Source organism: Protomyctophum bolini, assembly GCF_963924005.1.
Source record: "Protomyctophum bolini genome assembly, chromosome: 19".
Classification (NCBI taxonomy): Eukaryota; Metazoa; Chordata; class Actinopteri; order Myctophiformes; family Myctophidae; genus Protomyctophum; species Protomyctophum bolini.
In genome coordinates this window covers 27714357-27738209 of record NC_137880.1, presented here as the reverse complement: position 1 = coordinate 27738209, position 23853 = coordinate 27714357, and the positions used below count along the sequence as shown (strand labels likewise).

Sequence of the window (23853 nt, the reverse complement as noted above, 5' to 3'; positions counted from 1 at the left end):
GACAGAATCCCTGAAGGTAAATGCAGGCTTTGCAAACGCTGCGCAACATTAACTAGCAGCTGTGTCGTCTTTGAAAAGATTTCCCTTTTTTCCTTCGGATGAGTGCTTACTCATATATATAGGCTAGTAAGCGTGGATATAGTAAGCGTGCTTACCTCAGATGCATGCACACTTAACTACAGTACTGCGTGATTCACAAGAATGCTTGTGATTCCGATGCATTTGGAAATTGAACGCTCATTTGACTGATTATTAATTTACCATGACTAACCTAATTCCTAAGTGAATAACAGTTTGGCAGTGGAGTCAAAACGAAATAAAAACCGAACAAAAGCAAACCTACACAGTAACTTTGACTCTTTCCTTAGGAGAAAAAAAATCAACACAATCGTGAAATGTACTGCCCTTTGTTACATTTTGTATTACCTGTCGCCTCATTAGACTGAAATCCTGCACTGGTGGAAAGAATCACAGTGGAGGTATTTCTTTGTTCCTTGTTTTGACTTGAGATTCTAGGCAGCCACAATGATGCTCTGCATGAAGAGGCCAGGTTTAGAAACAGATGAGCCTCGGCAACTGAATAAAAACATCTGTTCTGCAGTGCATCATGCTTCACGTACGGACCCTGATGCACCAATCAACATACTGTATGTTGGACTTATGACTTCTATTAAGACCAGCAATTGTTAGGCCACTCGAGGTCAGTTTATGGACATGGCCCAGGCTTCCAAATATCAGTATGACAAATCTCCAATATCAGGACTTCCTTGTGGCTGGTGTCAACGAAAACATCATCAGGTGCATTTGAGATGTTAGCAAAGACATCGCATGCACAATAAACCAATCCGGTAACACTCTTGAATGTTTATACATTTCTGCACTGGCTGGCATATATTTTTCGAACTGCATCAGACACTAGGTCGATGACAATATGGTCATGGCGAGCAATATATATATTTTTTTTGTACACGCACACGCACACACACAAACAGTACACACAGCATAATAATAGACACAGACCCTGTGCCTCCTCACATGTGGCTCCATGCTGCTGCTCAGTGTGTGGGCGGCATGGAGGGCTTGAGGGCTGTTCCACCTGAAACTGTCTCTCTCTGTCTGTCTGTTTCTCTCTATCTCTCTCTAGATTCAGGATAAAAAGAGGAGCGAGGGTGAGTGCATATTTTCCAGCAGCGACAGCTGCCACGGAACACCTGCGGCAGGCGCCAGTATTTCTCGCCTTCTCGTCCGACACTCTACCCCAAACCCTTAGCCTAACCATAACCACAAGCATGACGCAACGCATGTCGGGCCAAACACAGCGCCGCGGCTGTTACCGGCAGTTTACCGGCGGTTGCTGCGTGAAGCGGCGGCCACGAGATGGAGCGGCAGCTGCTTCGATGGTTAGCAATTCACTTCAACACTATTGACTACTGATAGTTATAACAGACGATCTCTCTACCCAATAATAACCTTGGATGTTACTATAGTGCTGGATGACTCTCAGTCATCTCTCTGCTAAACAGCTGTGGCATAGAATGCACGTTCATACATGCACATACTGTACATAATGTTTTCAGCAAATCTACAGCTGTTACAAATTGCTATAGGGAGAGGGATCAGTGACGCGTTGGGTAGGATTTGGGTTTATTTGGGCACCATCTTCCTGCCTACGTGTAGGCTAGTAGGATGCTAGCCTACTTGGCTGCCAGTCTGTAGTTCGTAAGTTGGCTTGTCAGTGACGCTGGTGTGTATACTGTCACTGCAGTACACCATCTTCCATCTCTCTACTATCTTTGACTTGTCACAAGTCACAACTCTTCTACTCTATGGCTCTGGATCGACGGTGGTGGTATTATTATTATTATTCGCTGAACATAAAATGTTCGGGTGTTCTGATCTGATAGCCGTCTCCCCTCCCCTCACGTAATTTAATTATTTTATATCTACAGTACAATGGTCTCCACAGTGAAGCTGGAAAATGTAGCCTAACAGTCTACTACTATAGCCTACTGGTAGGCAGGAAAATGGTAACCAGAATAAGCGAAACTCCTCCCTGATCCCTGCATGGCACTATAGAGGATTGTGTCACCTTTGCTAGTCAGCCAGTTCAGTTACACGCACAGTGCAGTATGTGGGGATGTGTCATCACATCATCAGACAACCCGAAGCGAACCTAAATCATCTGCCAATGCCAAATCAAATGAACGATTGCGGAAATACTGCTGAGAGGTATTGTAATGTTTGTATGATGATACAACTGCAACGATAAAAATAGACCCCAACCCTGAAGAAGATCTCTTTTCTGCAGCAGACTCAGAAATCTATGCTCTAATGTCTGCTTGATGACCTCCTGTCTCTATAAGAATGGTTCCTACATACTTTTTTACATAGGTTTTAATTGTCACTCACTCATACAACTCTCTCTCTCTCTCTCTCTCTCTAGTACTCATCTTTTTCTCTGTCTTCATAATCTCTCATTCCATTTTGCTGCTGCCTCGATCTCACTCATTATGATGAGTGAGCTTACCAAAATCCGGCAGCCAGCAGCCAACTGTCTCTCCGTGTTTATAGTCAGCCGAAGCAGCCGAGGCACACAGTGTTTTACAACTGGACTGGCTGCTTTGGAGAGGGGAGAACAAAAGGGGCTTGCGAGCATGCATTGTGCACAAATGTTTTGTTTAATTGCTTGATTTATCTATGGAGATTTGCGGTGTATGCATATATACACAGCTAAATGTTGTATGCTAATCTAACTCTCACAGATGTTCATGTTTGTGTCATGTTCAGTGCTGTAAAGTAACTACAGTAAGTACATTTAGTCAAGTACTGTACTTACGGTAAGTATTTTTCAATTTTCAGTACTTTTACTTCTACTCCACTACATCTCAGAGACAAATATTGTACTTTTACTCCACTACAATTACTTTAAAACGTTATAGTTACTTTGTAGATTTTGTTATTAATTACAAAACATACACCAGTGGTTCCCAAACTGTATGTATATATATATATATATATATATATATATATATATATATATATGTGTGTAGAATACTGTATATATGCCATATTCAGGTTCATGTATGTGCATATATGTGGATAGGAAATATTATGTCTCTACAGCTTATGCAATGTTTGGGAACTGATTAACCAGTGGACATTCAGATACATTAACCACTTCAGCCCCAGATATAAATATCTGATCTACAAGCTCATGCAATGCAGGCTTGGCCGGGCGCTCCACAGAGCGCCGTTGGCGCTGCTAGTGGGTGTGAAGGGATCATGGCGTCCTTGTCACTGCACTAGGGACCCCTGTGGCTCGGAGGCATGTGGTCTTTCAACTCCTCGGGTCAGCAGTGACAACGGCCACAGTATTCAGGGCGGAATTAATTGGCAATCGCTACACTGTCAGGAAAACATGGGTAAAAGTATAAGGAAAAGGCAAGAATGTGCAGAGGTTACACAGCTCAGTGAAACGCTATATGAAGAAAGCATTTGCCTCAAGCGGCCTTAACGAGGGAAACTACTGGGAAAACGTAATTTTCAATTAAGAGTCTTGAGAGGACAGGGAATTAACAGCACTCACATCAGAAAGGATTACAACCAAATATCTAATTAGCTGCAGGCAACAATTACAGTACATGGGGAAAAATAACAAAACACCCATTATCTATCTCTCTATCATATACAAGTACATGTACTGGTCTGGACACACTGTTGATCTACAACTCAGCCGCTTGGCAAATCGAGGATGAAGACGACAGTTTGGACTGATAATTACTATGGAGATAGTAGCCTCGATACCCAGGCTTTCAAGAGATAGTGACTGTACAGACAAATATACCCAACACGTGCACGCACGCACGCACGCACGCAGAGTGGGTTTCTTGGTCAGGCTGACATACTGTACTACTAGTAGGTCTTATATGTCTCATTATAAGGCCTCTCCCTTACACAGCAGAGAGCACTGTCTGTCTGAAGGTCTCACTCACCCATAGCCACTGTGATTATACATTGAATCTGTGTTTTGGACTAGTTTTATGGGTCACAAGTAGGAATGGGGTGATAATCGTTGTTTTCGTTTATCGTGATCCGTGATATAAAAAACACTCACAATAATCGTATCGTGGAGATTTTAATTTATCATGACATCGTCCTATTATATACTAATTTGATATTTATGAAAGACGGTGTAGAAAAAAATACGAATTTTCGAGCAATAAAAAAATAAGCGATTTATTAGCGTGTGACCGAGCATGCACATGTCGCATGTCGGAGCTGCAGTGCGCTCTGATTTGAGTTATGTCATCTTTTTCACCGGTGCCACTCGTTATTGGACAATAATGACATTAAAAAAAGGTAAGAAAATGGTTATTCTGGAATTCTCCTTATATGTCCAACAGTACATCTCCTCCACCTCGCTCTGCCCCCACTCCTCCATTTGACTTCGTCTTCTCACTGCTCCTCTCACGCTGCGCACCCCCCCCCCCCCCCCCCCCCCCCGCCTCATCTCGCTCAATCAATCCTCCGTGTCACCTTGCTGTGTGACAGAGATGGCGTTGTCCCGGTAACCATTAAAACCATGGCTACATAAACTGTTGCCTGGTCACAGAGAGGAGGCGAGCACAAAACGATCCCCGGAGCCTGAACGGTGAGGCTTCGGCATCGAGAACGAGAAAAGAGAACAAGGTATGAGAAGCAACGTTAGGAAGGTCACGCGCAGTAGGATGCTGCAGACCCTCCTCTGCAGACCCTCCTCTGCCGCAGACCCCCCTCTACCGCAGACCCCCCCTCTGCCGTAGACCCCCCCTCTGCCAGCTCATCATTTAATGATTCGCTGCAAAAGAGACCTGCACGTTAAATGGCAAATTATTAAACTATTAAACTACAATTCATTATTTTTCTAAAAGGAAAAAAAAAATGCAATGTTTTTAAACACCAGAGGAATTTTCCCACTCAGGCCAATACCGGCAAAACATCCGATTCATATTTTATGAATTTTCATCATCCTGTACATTTTTACTTCCGTCGTTATATTGAATCCTGTGGGGACGAACGTTCCGGAAAGAAAATACATCACTGCTTGGACTTATAAATAGAGCGTGCTAATGAAGTAGTTTATCAAGCTTGCATGAGCCGTTGGACGTATTATTTATTATTTAAAGGCGGTTCTAGTCCAGTGGGATCTGTCAATATGTACTCTAGCATCTGACAAAAATGATTCATGCCACGCTAATTAATCAATTCCACATCCTCCACTCATATCCATTAATTTCCGACGGAGAGAAGAAATATCATCAGCTGACGTTTAATCTCTCTATGCATTTCATTAATCTTTTTGCATTCCTAACCACTGCTTGTTATTGTGCATAATGTAATAGAATTAGAATCAGCATGTTGATGGTTGAGGGGGAAACATTTTTTTTGGTTTGTTTTTAATTACACCAATGAATCTTTGGCAAGACATCATAGCAAAGTATAAGAGTGGATTAGGTCATTGATTGACATATGGATATGTATAATAGACAGCCATTTGTTGATTTGAGACACTCATTGATGTTGAAACATAGCGACAATATTTATAGGGCTTATGATTCCAACAATTCTCAGATTTTACACGCAGCTAGAAAAAAGCTAAAAATTGGTCAAAAACAACAAAGGGGACTGTGAAATGTTGTTTGTGGAGCCACAGAAAGTCCTTGAACGTCCATGACCGACTCGGCTCCTTTTTTATTTCACTTTCAAATCACCTCGTTGCACGCTTTTTTGGATGGCATCCTAAAAGGAAAAAAACCTCCAAGGCCATTATTTCCATCCAATTTGCTCTCTCTCTCAGCATGCGCACAGACAGATTGTCATATTCTGGCCACGTTCCCAGAGGAGAGTTGCGAGAGGTGGCAGGGCAGATAAACGGCCATTACCTTTCACATTGACTCATTACTGAATTTAGACGCAGGAGTTACTACCCTCCCCAAAACAAGAAATGACTCGTAGTCATATTATATCAGCTTGCAGCTGTGTGTGTGTGTGTGTGTGTGTGTGTGTGTGTGTGTGTGTGTGTGTGTGTGTGTGTGTGCGTGTGCGTGTGTGTGTGTGTGAGAGAGAGATTTTAACATTCTAAGCATTTCGGCTTCTTTTGTTGTCCTTCCAGGCTAAGGGAGAGTGGGCCAAAGTCAATGGTGAAAAAGCGTAGAAATGAAAAGAAGAGAAGAGTTGAATGAGAATTGTTGAAGTAAGAGGAGCTGGGTGTTGAAGTATGAGCTGCCTGATACATGGTCAGCTCTGCAAGCTGATAAAAACTCCAACTAGCTGCTGCAACAATTGACCCTCTCCCAGTCCCATCCCGAGAGCCCCCCTCTCTGGCTGCAGCCATTGCAACTTAGAATACTCACAGCCAGTTCCTTAGCCGCGGCATATTTCAAAGCATGGATTCTGGCTATTTACACTATTGTCTTCCGTCTTTATCAGTTATTCTGCAAACATGCATAGCAAAAGTGCTTGAGGTACAGAAGCACCGCAAAACGTTGCCATATAATACACAGCTAACAATTTACTTGGTTGTTGGAACTCTCAGCGGTAAAGTATACTGTAGCTGTCATGTTTGTGCATGGCTGCAAGCAGTGTTCATTTAGTTGACTAAAACCATGACAAAAAAAGTTTGTCGACCGTGGTGTCATGCTCGTAGCACGCAGTATCACGGTGTGGTACCAATCATTTTATCACACGCACTTGCAGGTATGGCACGGTACGGTGCATGTGCGTGCACACTAGAACGTGTCCCCAATCCCAGTGTCTGCCGACGCGCCTATTAGTGGTCCATGTGTGTGGCCTGTTAAGTAATGTGGGCTAGTCTGTTGTAGGCACATAGGCTATAGTGTTGACCTGTCGGAACCAGTAGAGTAGCGTATTATGGTGCTAGTAACAACAGTAAGACTAACAACACACTACTACAGTAGCCTAGTTGTTACTGTTGTTTTATGATCGTTTGAATTAATTAATTTGTCACGAGTTTGTCACAGCTGTTCTGTGTACACACTGTAGGCACACGCGAGTGTGAACACGTGCACGTGGCGTCATTAAATTACCGTGGTCCCGGGAAAAAAGAATCACCATTACACCGCTGCAAAATACTATGAATAAAACTAAATCAAAATGTTCTGTCCAAATGAACCCTGGCAGCGAGCACAGTGGTGTTTATGGCAGCGTAAGCAGACTGAACCTACCGTCATGAATCCATCCAGCAGGCCAGAGTCCGCTTTGGGCGGGGCTTGTAACCGTTCCATGGACCACTTCTCGATGATTGACGTCACTTGGGCGCTTTCCGTGTTGAGGATCCGGAATCCGGTCATGTTGACCCCGCTGTAGCGATACGGCTCCATATCCAGGGCAAAAAGATCCTAAAATAACCAAAAGATGACCTTTATTACCCTACGCATTTATGTGAGTATTTACACTCAAACCAAACTCACTCAAACCAAGCCAGTGTTGCACTAAATCTAAATCAGTGTTTCCCATTTTAGCTCGAGACCAAAAATAGAAATTTGATGTCTCTCCAGGACCCAAACTAGTAACAATAGCAGATCTACAAGCTCACAACGTGTTTGTTTTTTGCCAGGTGCTAACCTGGCTTACAATCACTATTGGGGCTTGTAGCGACCGTAAGAACGACTCTAAACACGACCTAGTCACGATTGGCTGCCTCACTAGCGACCTATAGTCATGATTGGCTGCCTCCTATACCAATGGGAGTAAAACCCCGCAACGCAGCACGAGTGGCTACAGCAGCTCATGTTATGATGAGCTAACCGGAGCTACATAAAAGCCATAACCAAACACAGTGATTTAACCAACAAAATAATGTCAGAAACGAACGAAAACAACTGTTTGGGAAACACTGCACCAGATGATAGTAAGTATATATACTGTAGCGGTGTACCCTACAGTACAAGGAGATAATGAATTGCCTATCATTGGCCGTAGTCTGCTTATTTTGCACCTGCTCTCACCTGCAAAAAATTAAAGCAGCATTTGTGGGCCAGATATAGCATTGAGGCAAGAGAGTGAAGGCCTGCGTGTTTGAAGGTATTTTAGGGAGGCATTTTATCTCGCACTCAGGCAGTGGCCTTGATCAAGCCAAGGCTTTCAAGGTTACAGGCGTGTGGGCCGCCATCTATCATGTGGAAGTGAAAGGACATCCCAATCGTCCGGTGTGCAGAGTGCCTGGCTTCTGACCAGGCAGATGTCTCTGGGATTCAACTGAACAGTTGACAGAGGAACAGCGGGTGAGGAGGACAGGTAAAGGTGGGGGGGGTGCAATGGTCAGTGTTTGCTGCAGCACTGTGAAGGCAGCATGGCAAGGTACCGGTACACAGCAGCCTTCTTGGCCAGCCTCCTCGCCGCGAGGCACTGGCCAGAATAGCCCATTCTGGACGGGAACCCAGCATTATGTTATACTTTAGCTGTTGAAAATTAGCAGATCTACAAGCTCATAGCATGGCACTCTGTGCCGCGCTATACGAGCTTGTAGATCTGCTATTTTTGAAAATCGTGAAAATGTGGCGCAAATCTTTGAATACTTTCAGAGCGATTTTTAACTCAAATCTTTGCTTCTGGGGGGGTCCCTGGAACAATATATTTTCAGATGGGGGTCGGCGGCCAATTACATTATTCTTGTATGTCCTTGATATAAAAAAAATTGAGAACGATTGAGGAGTTAACGGGCAATTATGGGCACTAGATTTTCCCCGTAAACCTCAACTTTAGCAGGCATATACAGTAATATACGGTAATATACAGGTGTGATGGTACAATTCGGGAGTTTACCGGAGTTTGTTGGAAAGTTTAACGGGAGTTTCCTGTATATATACACATCCGTATTCCATGCTTTTTGCTCAGTGATAGAAAGGCATTTGTACAATCGTCCTCAGGTCTAAATGTGATAGAGGAATTGGCCTAAAACCGGCCAATGCCTCCCACTCCCCTCCCTTGCCTCGAACATCCAAGCCAGGCTTCTGGGTGGCCACTTACTCTAAATAGCACCACAGGTAGTTACATCAGAAGCTGTGTTTCTGTACATGACCACTTCTCGCCAACAGATTCCAGGTCAGATTTCCTGCAGCCTTTTTTCCCCATCAGCCCCATTCCCTTTAGTGCTCCAAACACAGTGTGCCATCTCGTTTGTTAAGGCTATAATAGTCCAAATGGGTTGCTAGCCTCATCCACACAGGCTGTTATGAGCTCTCAGTCCACTCAGTGCAGGAGAAACGCACTGCTCTTCATCCCGGAGCGTACAGCATGCAATCTTTGCAGTGGCTAGATCAAAGGGAGAACTTCAATCGCCACCAGGGTTGTCAGAATAAAATATGATATTGAACTGCTTTGGTTTTCTGTGATCTTGCAATTGTTTCTGTTTTCTGGATAACTCATTTAATGCTACAGATTTAAGAGCAGAAACAAAATTTGTTTAGTTGATATGGAAACAGTGGTGGAGTAAGTACATTTACTTAGCATCTGTACTGTACTTGGATTGCTTTGACTCCACTACATTTCAAAGGCTGATAAATTGTACTTTTGACTCCACTACATTTCAAAGGCTGATATATTGTACCTTTGACTACATCTCAAAGAAGGGAAAAGTATATAATGTTCATATAATGAACAAATATAATAAATATATACTCTCAACGGTTCACATTGCGACCCGTTTGTTTTGGGCAATGATAAATATTAGCTTAGGCTTAGTGAGCCTAAGTGAGCTCAAATGTAATTCCTGGCTTGAAAATGTTCTATATTTAAGGCAGACGGATTGCATGTTTTCAGCAAGGTATGGATGTGAACATGGATTGCCTCAATTATCTTCACACAAACAATAAAATCGTGAATGTCAATTATTTATCTTCTGAGTTAAATTAACACTGAGAATTGTACTAGTAGCCTACACATCATCAAACGACTCCATAACACCGTAGGCGTATAGTCAATGCAATACAGAGAGCATATCAAATTAGATTGTTATTATATTTTTATAAGTCAACAGGCCTTTGAGGAGCTGGAGAACTCACCAGGGTAGTGAAAATGTAGTGATAGTATTCTGTCATCATCCCCATAGCCAGAGCCTATAGAGAGGAAAGAAGAGCAAGGACAAAGCTTCAGAATGCTTCCTTTCAACACTTTCTTTATTACTCCCCGTTAAATAACACTTTAAGATTGACATCTCTTTAGCGAAATGTACCCTGGGGAGGAGAGAAGCAGCTGAATGGTTTTACATAAAAGCACATTAACGTAAAACATTCATGAACCAAAGCAACGCAGTGAATGCGTCCTTTAACTGAAAAGAGAAGAACATGTTTTACTTTTAAAGTAGCTATAAGCAATAATATGTCAACATTTTAATAAAGAAAATGGTATTCAGACATTCAGCAATGACTAAAACGCTCCAAAAAACATTCAGCCCCATTTACACCGAAAGCAACAACCTGATCTAAATCAGATTCCATGACTTGTATGTGACTGCATTTAGACTTATTTAAACAAATCAGATTCCAATCTGGATGTGGCACAGATCTGATTCAGGCTGGATTTGGCTGCCAGTCTGAACACACAGATCAGATCTGGTCACTTGAAAATGTGTGAATGGTCGGGTCAAAAGATCAGATTTGAGAAATAAATCAGATTTGAATCAGATATTTTTGGCATCGGGACTACGAGCTCTCCTTTCTATTTTAACCAAAAACAATCTGACATTGCAGCGTGTAGCCGTTCTCTACCATTCCGCAAGAAATATCCTGATAAACGGCCTTGTTTCTGTACATTTCGAGAAGTTTCGAATATTGTAAGTAGGCATCCTCCAGTGTGCCTCCTCAAGTGACATGACAGGAGGAGCGTCATTGTTATTTCACATCCTACCCGGTTTGCATTTAACCGCCTCCCCCCCTTCAGAATTCCAATAACTTTTTCATATCGCCTCAAATAAGAACTAGCTGTCTTCCAAAAATAAACAAATGATCCCAGCGGTTTGACTCATATGGATATAAAGAATCAACTGACTGAGAGAAAACGCTAATGTCACTGCCGCCAAATTATTAATATTTCCGCTAGAACAGTTTCTAGCAAAAATATTAATAATTCGGCGGCAGATACACTGACAATATCGCTGAGACAGTTTATTTATTTTTGCACCACAATGCTTATGAGACTATTTAAAATTAAACTTCTGCAACCCTGGACCAGGGGATGAGCGAGTGTCTACATGCCTGTGATTAAAAAACTTTTGTTGCGCAATGGAGAGCAACCATGGTGATTTGCGATTTGCTCAGACACATATGACGTAAATTCTCTGTTCATTGTCCGTGGCATTTTAATGTTTGTTCAGACAACACATACATTAAAGCTGTATAGGAAAGAGATAAATAGAGATAAAATATGCACAGGGTAGAAATTAGCTATCTAAATCGGAATGATTAAGATTTAATAAGGAAGTACATAATACAGGGTTCTTCAGAGGGAACTAATTTAGGGTGGGATTCCTGCGAATCTTAAAATCTTGTATATGAGACAAAACATGACATACTGTACTAGCTATGCTGTACTTTGTCATTACTGCTGGAGTCGCAGATTCATTTCAGTCCATTTAGAAATGGGCTTTTATCTTCATCATGATACCATATGCCCTATTCTCATTCAATTTGGGATTAGAATTTAATTGAGACAGAAGTTACAGTACGCTTGCATTTATAAAGAAAGTCAAACTAATGAGTCTCCATGGTTCATGATAAGGGCACACCTGAGGCGGCATCAAACCTGTTTCAGTATCCAGGCGGCCATCTCATGCCCACAGTCAAAGATCACGTGGAACTCCTTTGCTTTCTTCATCTCCTTTAGAAGTGGCTTGGCATCCTTGGTCTCTACAAGCAGCTGACGGATCTTCAAGCGAATGTTGTATCGTGATGGAGCCTTGATCAGCTCCTGCAGTCGAATGAGCCCTGCAGACACAATGACATGTGCTGAAAGGAAACACTGAAGCTGCAGATTTATATCTTATTTTCAAAAGATGCAGCATTATGGGAGTAAATCTTTCACAGTTTTAGAAGTAATGGTGATGGCGAGGGAGGTTGTAAAAGCTTATGGGCAATTGATCCTTCCACTTAAGCAAGCAAGCACAGAGTGTACTACAGTCCTATAAACATCATTTAACACTGACGCATCAGAACGCATCACATTATTTTATACCGAAAGCACCCCAAACACCCTCATACAGAAATGTCATCCTTGCTACTGTATGAGGGATTCACACAAGCTGTAAGTTGTAACCAGTAATAGCACTGAATAGATCCAATTTCATCTTGATGGAAAGTCAGGGTCTATGCTGCCCCTCTCACATGCACTTCAGATCTGTTCTGATAAGAAAAGGGCTCTGTTTGCCTGGCTACTTCCCCAAAGGGAGACCTACTGTGTGCCATCATAGTGCTACTATCTTCACCTTTCAACCCCCCCTCACACTGTCAAGTAGAAAGCTCTCTCTCTCTCTACCCCCCCCCCCCCCTCTCTCTCTTGTTCTGCAGTGCTGTGATGAGATTACAATGACTTTTTTTCTCTCCAAAGAGAACTTCAGAGACCAGGCGTGAAAGGGCCTAGATTGATGGGAGAAATGATTACTTGTCATGGATATAAAATGGATGGAGAGAGGATGGTTTGGAGAGGTAGATAGGATTTTCTTTTTCTTTCTGTAGGACCACTTTAAGATGGCTCAGCTTCTTTCTTTCTTTCTTTCTTTTATAGATGAAGTGCAGTGTGTGCAGTTTATTGGTCCAACTGTGAGTGGGGCTCAGTCTCCCAGGGGTTCTAGAAAGATTGTTGTGAAATAGGAATGTGCAGGCCTTGTTGTGCAGAGCAGCAAGTCGCCCCCCGACGCTCCTCGGGATCTCCCCTCAAGTAATCCTGATAGATAGGTAGATAGATACTCCGGAGGAGTGTTTTTTTGGCAAAAATAAATAAATAAAAATAAAAATCTGTCAGGGCGGGGAGCTCAGCCTTTGGGATACACTCTCAGTGTGGATGTTTGTAGGCTCTGGCCTAATGCCTTCAGACTTTCTGTTGGATCCCCTGACGGCCAAGTGTGAATATTTTATCCCCTCCGATAGTTTCTCCTGCCAGCCGTCAGATAGACTCCAATCAGTGGCACTTGAGGCCCTGGAGCATGAAGCCGTGTGATTACAGGGACTGGCCTGGGACAGGGCTGAGAGGGATGGAAGTCTCATACCAACTGTTAGACACTCTTGGGGTCTCCGGTGAGTTACAGCGGAGACACTTCCCTAGAGGAGACGTCGAAGCTCAAAACTCGCCCCTGTCATGCAAAGGAGTCAACTTTTAAAAAAGGACCTCTGGCATGTCATCAGAACAATCACGGGTGCATCAGAGCATTGAGGTGTTGGATTAGACGAGGGAAGGAAATGAGCTGGAGAGGACGGTGAGATGAGTCCGAGGGAGGCAAACGAGTGCCGAGTGGGACTGCTCCCAGGGGTGTCCTCCAGCACAGGCGCCGATGGTGGTAAGATGGTCATCCCCTGAAATGTGAGCTAGAGGCATGCTGCAAGACAGGGAGGACAGTCTAACTGGAGCTCTGTATTCTAGTCTTGATCATTAAGACATACAGCAGGAAAACTGTGACTATATGTATACAATTTCAACTGCTACTGTATGTGCTATTGTTTGTTTGTTTTTTAGTAGAGTTACAGGAAACAGAGAGAAGAGAGCAGAGAGAAGGAATAATGCTGGGCTGGTGAATCGCAATGATGCATAGAATAATCTGTATTTAGAGAGGTGAGTCCTCAAATCAGGGTACCTAAGGAGGGGCAACCAATTATCATTTACAAAATCCATAATCTAAAACAATATTTAAAATGTAAAATATATTTGATATCTGAAAAGCTTAACAAGAGAGATGTGTCTATCATAATGTGAAATGCAACAAGAGCCAAAGGAGAGAAGACAAAAGAGAGTTCCAATAAAAAATAGCCAGGCCACAACATTAGTGGGTTGTCAATTTTTTTTTTGGTAGTAGACAGTAGACACACCAGAGACCCCAAATTAATTAAAGATGAATCTCCTCTCAACGTTTGTATTTTTCTTTTAGTCATGTGCTGTCAGTGTATACTGTGCGAGTTAAAATCTGTAATAGACATGAGATGGCGACAAGATTCACGACATTTACGACGCAGCTACACGAACACTACAAAGATGCAGCAAGTATAAATTGTCATGAAGAGTTGGCATGTGGCTGGAGAGTCACATTGACAATTATTTCATGAATGTATGTTTTAGGGTCATCATCATCATGGAGTACTGGAAGGAATGTGGAGTCTGGACTGACTCATTGCATCTCTGATGGACAGGGGGCAGAGGACGTACTGTATGTAGTGAAACTCTGAATCATGACTGGATAATTCTGCTCAGGTGAGTAATGGTCTCTGGGGTGTTTTCTTGTATGGTAGGGCGAAGGAGAGGATCTGCTCTGTATCGAGTAGGGAAGCGTTTGTCAGGTCTGGCATCCAAGCAGCACAGAGCAAGTTAAATGTTTTTCTCGTGTAAATGCAGCATTTCATTTCAAGCTGGTTGCAGTAAGAGTCAGCTGCTCAACTTCCTGAAAGACTTTGTCGCCAATAATCTGAGGACAACTGAATTTACAGTACGTGGACAGGGGACAGCTTGCTCTCTCAGCGCCGGCGGCTGGCAATGCTCACAGCTTACTCAATATTCCTTGCACTTCTCACTTCTAAACCACTGAACTTCTAAACCACACAAATGTAACAGCACTCAAGCTAAAGGATCACTCGTCTTGTAAAATGCACAATGTACATAATGAAGTTGATAGTTATGTCATCTTGTCAAGATGACATAACTCAGTGGATGAATGTCTGTGTTTATTGATGGCAGCCACTACCACACAAAACTTCTGAATGGCATTGATCTTAAGTGACATATGGTCATTCTAGGAAATGCCCCTCCCCTCCCACCCTAATACTACACTCTTGCTCACTCTCACGGAAGACTGACATGGGATTCACCTGGAGGACTGAGGCAGAACGTTAAGCTATTGATTCCTAAGCTAAGTTGACAGGAGGATACAAATCTGTTAAAACTCTGAAGAAAGCCGGTCTCTATCGCTGTCTCTCTCGGTGTGTCTCTCTCTCTGCCTCTTTCTATCTCTCCCTCTTTCAGACATTGCCATACAGTACTTTCATTTGACATGGCTGGGAGTTTGCATAGTTATTTTTTGCACAGTCCTCAATTCCGGGATCGTCACCATCACCATCACTACTACAATTTCTGCTAGATGAATAAATAAATACATAGTCGACACCCACTGTACCTGTACCTGTGCTGTCGTCGTATACCACAGTGACGGTCTTCCACTTGAAGAAGTGCACCAGGTCCAGGATGGCTCTGCTGAGTGAGGAGAAGTCTGGGTAGAGGCTGACATAATACGAGTCCCTGTTGTCCGACACCTGATGCTTCCACTTGGTCTGGATGTGGGGCACGCCCAGGGCATTGCAGATGGACTGCACCGCATTGGCCGATGAGCTGTGGGATGGCCCAAAGATGGCTGCCACCCCCAGGGATAGCTGGTCACAGGCTGACGGCAGGAGGAAGAGGGAGGAAGGGAGAAAGATAGTGATAAAGGGAGGTGTACTGTACCAACAGTTAAAATACATTAACATCTACATTTCCAAAAGCCATCTCATGTTATTCATAATCAAACAAGCAGCACGTAATACATTGCTGTTTTTAAGGATGTTTAAGGATTCTTTGTACAATTGCAGCTCTTCAATCCAATAGAACATTTTCATTCAGTTATTTAGTTAACCGAATGCATTCAAGGGAAATTTGCAAATAGCAACAGAAAAAAATAGGCGCCAATGATTTTTGTCATGTTTCTTAAAAATGTAGGCCTACTTTGCAAAGAAATGGTTTTTCATCTATGAGCAGTGCAAGTTCAATTCGTCACAAACCTGATGGAGTGTGAGATTGTATAGCCTATAGCGCACAAATATCTCACCTTTCCTGGAGGCCTCAAAGCTGTCAAAGATGTTTATTCTCTGGATGTCATAGGTGAGCGTGGTGTTGGGGAGGAGGGTTCGGTTCCTGTTGATTGTGTTCAAGGCAAATTTAAAGGCTAGTTCCTCTGCTCCAGAGGGGCCGCTCTCAATGGATTCAAATATTCCTCCTAAGTTGAGAAAACGACAACAACAAAGAACAAAAGGTTTAAACAGCCCTTTCCATGTCTGGAATTTGAATTACATTCCTTAAGCACTTTCGACCTGGTGTCCCTATTTTGGGGATGTTCTGGCATGAGCCAAACTTTTAAACAAAAATGTAATCAAGTGGAATTGTGAATTTTGGGATCCACATGGGATCACTGTGGCTCCAATAGAGCACCGAAGTCTGATGTTCATTCAAGTTGTTTATTTTCGAAATTACACTGAGTAATCAAACTCATTTTCAGTGTAATTTACACATCCTACCTGGGTCACGTGTTTTCTCCTTTTTTTATATTGCGTCAAATTAGAACTGTGTTCCAAAAATAAACAAATGATCCCGGTAGTTTTACTTGTGTGCATATGAATATGACGGCATATTAGGACCATCTTGGTGAAAGAAAAACAAAAAGACAAAAGGGGTGCAGGGCAATATTCTGACATTTTGTAGGAAATTTCCGACTTTACCAACTATATAAACAGATTTGCGACATTAATCTCGTAATAGCACCAACTGAAACCAATTAGTTACATTTTCGCCAGAAACAGACTGCATCAAATAGGTAGGCCTATAAGTGACTGACTATCATAAATGAACGAGCCACCTCCCCGAAAATAGCACAGAGACAGATTGTTTACTTTTGGACTACAGTGCTGACATGATTTTAAGATGAACCAATGTTATTCTCCATACTTCCTCAACCCAGGTGATGAACGAGTGACATCAGGACTTCGGTAGAATTTTTCCTATTTATTTTTTTTGGCATTTCGCTTTTCGCTTGCCGTATGCTAACGCTCTGTGCAACTATTAGCTTGTCATTGACTCCCATGTTAGCGCGGCGGAAAGAATGACTCGTATCTCCTCATCCAGGGCGCTCTCCGTGGTGTTGAATAGATCGATATGCTGGCGCTTCATTTCTGCTCCTCATCCGTCTCTCCCGCAAAATATGAACGCTTTTTGGAGCGTATATAAATATATTAAGATGGTCGGGGATTGTGAGGTCACTTTGTCAAGTCAACTTTTTTAATAAAGTGTTTCCGGTTCATGGCTTTCAGAGTAAAAGCGATCAGACTACTCTGGCACCCCGGAGCTTCTATTTTGATGCACTTCCTGTACTCAATGTGTTTACCGGGTTAGTTTCCCACAGCTTCATTTGATTGGCTCAGCAGCATATATGACCTGGAAGCCAATCAAATGAAGCTGTGGGGAAACTGACCCGGAACAGTAAACACTATACATTGCCATTTGAAAATAGCAGATCTACAAGCTCACAATGGACTGTCACGGTGAGCTTGTATCTGCTATTCTAAAAACATATGGGGAAAATGTGAAACGTTGGTTTTAACCTTTCAACATACATTTATGTATCTATTGTATGAGGGCCCCAAAACATATGTTCAGATGGGTACATGAAAAGACTTGAGAACCACTGCCATAGCTGATCGATAAGCAACACCAGAATTACAGCCCCAGTGCATTGTTCTACCTTGAAACATTTCACAAACATTTCCACTCTATGGTTTTCAACCAGTGGTCCGGGGACCACCAGTGGTCCTTGAGGGGGTTCCAGGTGGTGCCCAGCTGAACGATGTAGAGTTGGTAACCATCTGGACCCTTATGGGTCCATTTGGTTTCAATTAATTTTACACTCTCAGGAGTTCAATTATTGTTAAACATCTGCATTACTTAATTTACAAGAATTCTACACAATTAGAGAATGTAGAAGAATTGTTATTTTGATCAATGTTTCAATACAGCATGGAATTGTGGACAAAATGTTATCCAACGACAACAAAATGTTTTTTGTTTAGATCTGCGAGGCTAAATGTCATCAAATAGTGGTCCGTGGCTCAAATGCCTAATAAATAATGGGCCTTGATACAAAAAGGGTTGAAAACCACTGGTCTACATGAACATGAAACAGACTTTACAGTGTGGATGAAGTGAGCGGAAACTCCGTCGTATAGTCAAGTGTGTAATTAGAGAATTCCACATAATGTTTCACGTCACATTGCTCACATTACATTAGTTTGTTTATTTCATTTTTAATGGTGTTGCTTTACAGTTATAAAAAAAAAATCACCCCTCTTGATGTGTGTTAATTATCAAAGCTACTTTGGACTAAAACTGGCTTCGCTACACACACCACATCAAACCAGAGTGGTTACTATAGCAATCCCAACAGCGGTGAACCGGCTGCCCCTTAAAAACTGGTTAATTATTTATAAATCAGCATTGCATGAAGTGATAACTGTTCTAGTTGTAATCTCTGTTCTGTTCAGACTTCCTTAATTAAAGGAAAAAGTTAAGGAAAAAGAGGCTAGATGGATTTCAGGGGTGGGAATATATCATCGCTGTTGGATGGATGGAAACCGAATGTCCAAAACTGTTACATTTCAGGAAATAGAAAAACATAATAACTTGAGTTCCAATGGATCCAGTGTAGTTATTATTTAGTCACAAGCCCTTACGCTTTTCAATAGTTAAACAATAATAACACCTGCAGACATATACTTAACAACTTTGTTTCAATCAATTCTAATTAAAAGGGAGGGCCGGCATTCCATGAAAAAATAAATAAATAAAAACATCTCAGGATGGACTAAACCCTGAGATCCTCTCCCCTCTGCTTGAAAGCTTTACAGAAGACAGACTTAAAAGAAAATGAGTGGGCTGAATGGACCCATGAGGAAACATTTTGGAGACACGATCCAAGTTCATGAGCCTATAGTTCCTCTCCTATAGATCCTCTCCAGGGGGCAGGTTTGGCGGCTAAAGATTCGCTAGATATTAAATCGTTTATTGATTAAATTACACAGAGTGTGAGGCCCGCACAGGCCCGAATAGTAAAGAACAGGCTTAAACTTTTGGCTGACAAATGTTGTCATGCTGTTCTGTCCAAGAAAAGGCAGATCAGCAGCAGTCCAGCTGTTATTTATTTGAACACAAACCTTTCACATTATCACTCATGGTCCTGGACTCATGGACTAAGAACCAAAAAGAACTAAAGTGGTCTCTGAGTTCACTTATACACTGATGATTTTACAGTGTAATGAGATTTTATTTGAGCATCTCCGTATGATTGAGATGGCACATTTATCTTCAAAAGAGCAGATTTCAGAGAGCCACCGTAAAAAGATGATAGGAATCATGTTATTCCAACCTTCTGGATAGTTATTACACCCTTACCCCCAGGGACCGGGCTGACCTCAGCGGGCCGTGCTCAACGAATCAGAAAATGAGCATGGGGACAGTAACTTATGCTCATCAGTATTCTTTAGCACACTGTACAGCTTAAATTTGCTCGGTCTGGCTGGCTATTAAGACATGGTGAACTCTGTCAGTGCCCCAGAGAGGAGAGACATTATTACGATGCTGACATTCAGTGGTGTGTATATGTGTTCATATGCTTCTTTCATGTGAAAATGTTAGTTCTTCGCCATATTGAAGAGATTTGTTCTACATGGGGGACGGCGAGCATTTGGACAAGAGAAGAACAAAAAAAAGAAAAAGGAAAAACGTTTTTAAACATAACTAGACTGGTGCCTGTAGGGCACCGGTCTGCATGTCCCTCCTAGTTACGTAATACCCTTTGTTAATGTTGGCAGTGTACTTGTCAGTCTGTCTATCTCTGTGTCTGTCTGTAGCTTCGGACACCGCAGGCCTTTCGTTTTAAAAGGAAATGAAACGAGCCACATTTCCTGGTCTAGGAGTGAACTACCATAGATATAAAAAAGATATAGATGCCTCGTTGGCCGCTGCAGTTCGTCAAGCAGAATATTGAAGGCACGCGCCTCTGATTGGCCCCTTCCGTTCTTTCATTTTGCTTCCGCTATGCTTCGCAAGGAATCTCGGGAAAGCTATGGCCAATGCAATACAATCACGCATCGCCATCGCCTCCCGTTGCCTTAACAAATTAACAAAACCGCTAAACAAAAATTTGGAATTACAACTCCGAAGTTGCAAAATGTTGGAATTGCTCATTGACCTTGAGGCTTCATATACTGTAAATGCTGGACTCTCTGTAGATACAATGTAGATTTAGCTGTCATTTCTCGATTGTTTCGGATGCGGGCCAGCTCGTCGGAACCAGGCCGGCATCCTGGGCCTGTGGGTCTGGAACTTCCGCTGAGAGTTGCGATTGCATCATTGTATAGTCTATGCTGCCTCCCAGTTATACCTTACAGTAATTCAAGACAAAGTAAAATAATTGTTTAATCAAGCTGCTTTTGTGTATTTTTCTACTTGGCTGTGCTGTATGCTGTTCATGCTTTGAAGTCCGATAATGCACAATTTCTTTTTAATTATCTGACTGAATTATGAATTATTAAAATGAAGACGTCATGAACGGGGCCTCCCGATCCTTAAGGCCGCCCCTGCGTATGGGACCGCAAGCACGATCCTGGGCTCCTCCTGAGTTATAGTGTCCTTGACCAAGACTCTGAACCCCTAATAAGCAGGTTGGTGCCTTGCATGGTTTCCTCTGCCATCAGTGTATGAAAGTGTGTATGGGAATGGGTGAATGTAATGCACAATCTATGTAAAGCGTTTTGGATAAAAGTGCTATATAAATGCACCATTTACGATTTATTTTAACTATTGCACCCTTAGCTAAAAGCCTATTTTATGTGCCATCCATCCATTCATCCATCCATCCATGCATGGTTGGACTGAGTGCAGCCATGTGAATTACAGCTAAAATAATCAGTGTGTGTGTGTGTGTGTGTGTGTGTGTGTGTGTGTGTGTGTGTGTGTGTGTGTGTGTGTGTGTGTGTGTGTGAATTATAGAGCCCTCCCTCATCAGGACCGGTGTAAATTATACAGCAAATGAAAGCACTGAAGGAGTTATGAGCTTACAGTACACAGGGAAAAAAAACTGGTCTGCCGAGCTCAGAGTGCATGTGATTGTGTATGTGTATGCTGAGAGAGAGCTGCAAGTTTGCGCGCGTGTGTGCAAGCGTGCACGTGTGATGGTGTTTAGTGCTTGTGATTGAGAGGCAAGTGAAAATGAAAGCACAGCCAGGGAGGATGGCACCCACGCACACTCACTGCCTTTGACTGTTTATTGAAAATTAATCAAGGTTGCATATTGGATTGAGAATTATAAAGTAACTTACTCGCACCGCAGAGTAAGTTCCCTGAGAAATGAAAGTCATTTAATATTAGTGCACCACTTGCTGATTGGGGCACACAAATCACCTCTCCCACACAGAGCAAGGCTTCAAACACCAGGCTATACGCACTAGCAATTCTTTTTCTAAATGGAACTATAAGCACATAGTGTATGAGGTTATTCCCATTTCTATGAATTCTGAATGTGACTGAAGATTGCCTAGTCGCTACCCTGAATATACTGTAGATTAAAGGTCTATTTTATTTCTGCCCGTTCAGTTTTATGTTCCTTTTACATCGTAGTTTAAAGCCTGATTTACCGCACCCCCAAAATAGCACATCTACAGTATCAGCTCACAGTACAGTAACAGGTCGCATGATATCGACGCATTGTGAGCTCGACCCCAGGCATGTAAATGTCCCTCAGGTCATCGCCGAGTAGCTGTCACGTCACGCATGATGCTCATTAACGTCACATAGGCGCCGGGCGGACACATAGACACGGACATTGCTGTTCCTTGGAGTGGTTGCACCACTCAAAAAATGTATAATTTTCGGCCAAATACAACAAGACTAGACAACAGCTATAGGTAAAAGGGGTGCAGAGCCAAGACAGTGTGGGGACTGCTGTGTTAGAGGATAAGCCTCTTCTATAGCATCCTCTTGTTTTCGAGGGGGTCCTGAATGAAAGAGAACACAATTATGCTGGATCCACTCAACGATGCTTCTCGCCAGGAAAACAAGACCAGGAGTGACTACATGGTTACCATGGTGACTTATGCATGCAACCACGCTATGGCCGCAAGAGGCACTCGGCGGTTTAGGAATCAGAGCATCTCATTGGAGGAAGGAGACGAGGAAAAGCCGGGGTCCACTGTGTCTGCACGCGGCTGTGACTAATAGCCAGAGGCGCAGCCACGGGGTCGGCACTAAGGGTGGATGCCATGGCAACAGTGGAACAAGCCCGTCGCTAGGGCAGGTGGCACAGGTACACCCGTCAGCCGGCCACTCGGTTTACTGCCCTATAGCTCCCAATCATCCTGCAACACCCCCCACCTCCCCACACACACCTCAAAGCAGTGGTTCTCAAACGATTTAATTTCAAGGACCCTCAGCTATATGCATCAGGCCACAGACATCCCAGTTGATTGTCTTTGTATCAACTTGCAAAGCTGGTCAATGATAGCCTCGAGTACTAGTAGCGATGTAGTGGCGAGATTTTCAAGATTGGCTGGCCTCAAAGCCAATGGGAGACTAGCCATATACGGCCAATGGAACACTAAGCCCGCTCTCCTCTCCCCCACCGCACCATGACTATAGAGACTGCAAGCTGATATATAATGACTCGAGTCATTTCTTGTTTAGTCTCTGGGACCCCAATCTACACTACAGTAAGACACCCTGAGGGCAGGAAGCGACCTCACCCTAAAAGGGAGAGGTCGCGTGCACGTATCCGCCTGGGTGACGGCAGACTGCTGGGCGAGCGCTGGCGCTTTGGCATGGGGGGTCAGATCAACATATGGAATGAATTCTGTACTGGCCATATATGGAGCGTGTCTTGAGTGTACAGGGTTTGATGAGGTCAGATCAACAAATGGAATGTCAGAACAGGAAGGACGGGTGGGGGAGAATCAACATATGGAATGTCAGAACAGGTCTAAAGGTTTGTAGAGTTGCTGGCCGGCTTCATATAGATATAAGTGATGATCCATTCTTCTACATGTATGGTTATCAAGGTTTCGATGAGGTCAGTGTCGTGATCTTCATATATGGAGATGGCCATATATGGTGGCGTGACGTGTCATGAGGCATGATGTCACGAGGCGTGACCATATATGGAGGCGTGATGTCACGAGGCGTGACCATATATGGAGGCGTGATGACACGAGGCGTGACCATACGGGAGATGCAGGTTTTCATAGTAAATGCAACAATAAAATCAGTGTTTAGTTGTTATAGACCTGTAAGGGTCCATTTGGCTCCTAAAAATCTATCATCTAGCCTCATGGAACCACTTTGAGAACCACCCTTTAACGGACAGCATCAGCGCTCAAAGCCGTTAAGAATGAGGAACAGCCGGTGGCGACGGGGAAAACGCTCCGTAAATATCTCCCCTAAACATCCCTGTGGAATGAATCGCTCCCTGACATATTTGGCGCTGAACGGATGATGATGCATGACGTTCAGCACGGAGGCATCGCCCCCGCTCGTTAATCTGCAGCTCCCCTGGCGGGCGACGGGCTGACCTTCCCACGCCAGGCCAGGGGCAGTCTTCAACCAATCCCAGGAGATCCCAGGTTCTGACCCCGGGATGCACTAACTGGATCCCAGCCAGTGAAAATCTACATGACAATGAGTACAATCTACGACACAGCCCCATGCTTAGTCTGCATGCAACTCTGCAAAAGGTTTGCTGCATTCTGGTGCTTGAGTTGGAGTTCTTACAACATGTGAACAATGTGATGGTTGAGGAGTTACAATCTGACT

General features: G+C 43.2%; 1 protein-coding gene across 1 annotated transcript in view; it reads right to left on the bottom strand.

Annotated features, from left to right (window-relative positions):
• LOC308334649 (glutamate receptor ionotropic, kainate 2-like) overlaps positions 1-23853 on the bottom strand; it is a gene marked incomplete at its 5' end in the record, with an annotated part of 102299 nt that overhangs the window by 42796 nt on the left and 35650 nt on the right. Inside the window, 5 exons of the mRNA XM_080791454.1 lie at positions 7224-7397; positions 10062-10115; positions 11800-11981; positions 15374-15631; positions 16055-16222. Coding sequence (XP_080647580.1) covers positions 7224-7397; positions 10062-10115; positions 11800-11981; positions 15374-15631; positions 16055-16222 — 836 coding nt within the window. The remainder of the gene's footprint in view (positions 1-7223; positions 7398-10061; positions 10116-11799; positions 11982-15373; positions 15632-16054; positions 16223-23853) is intronic.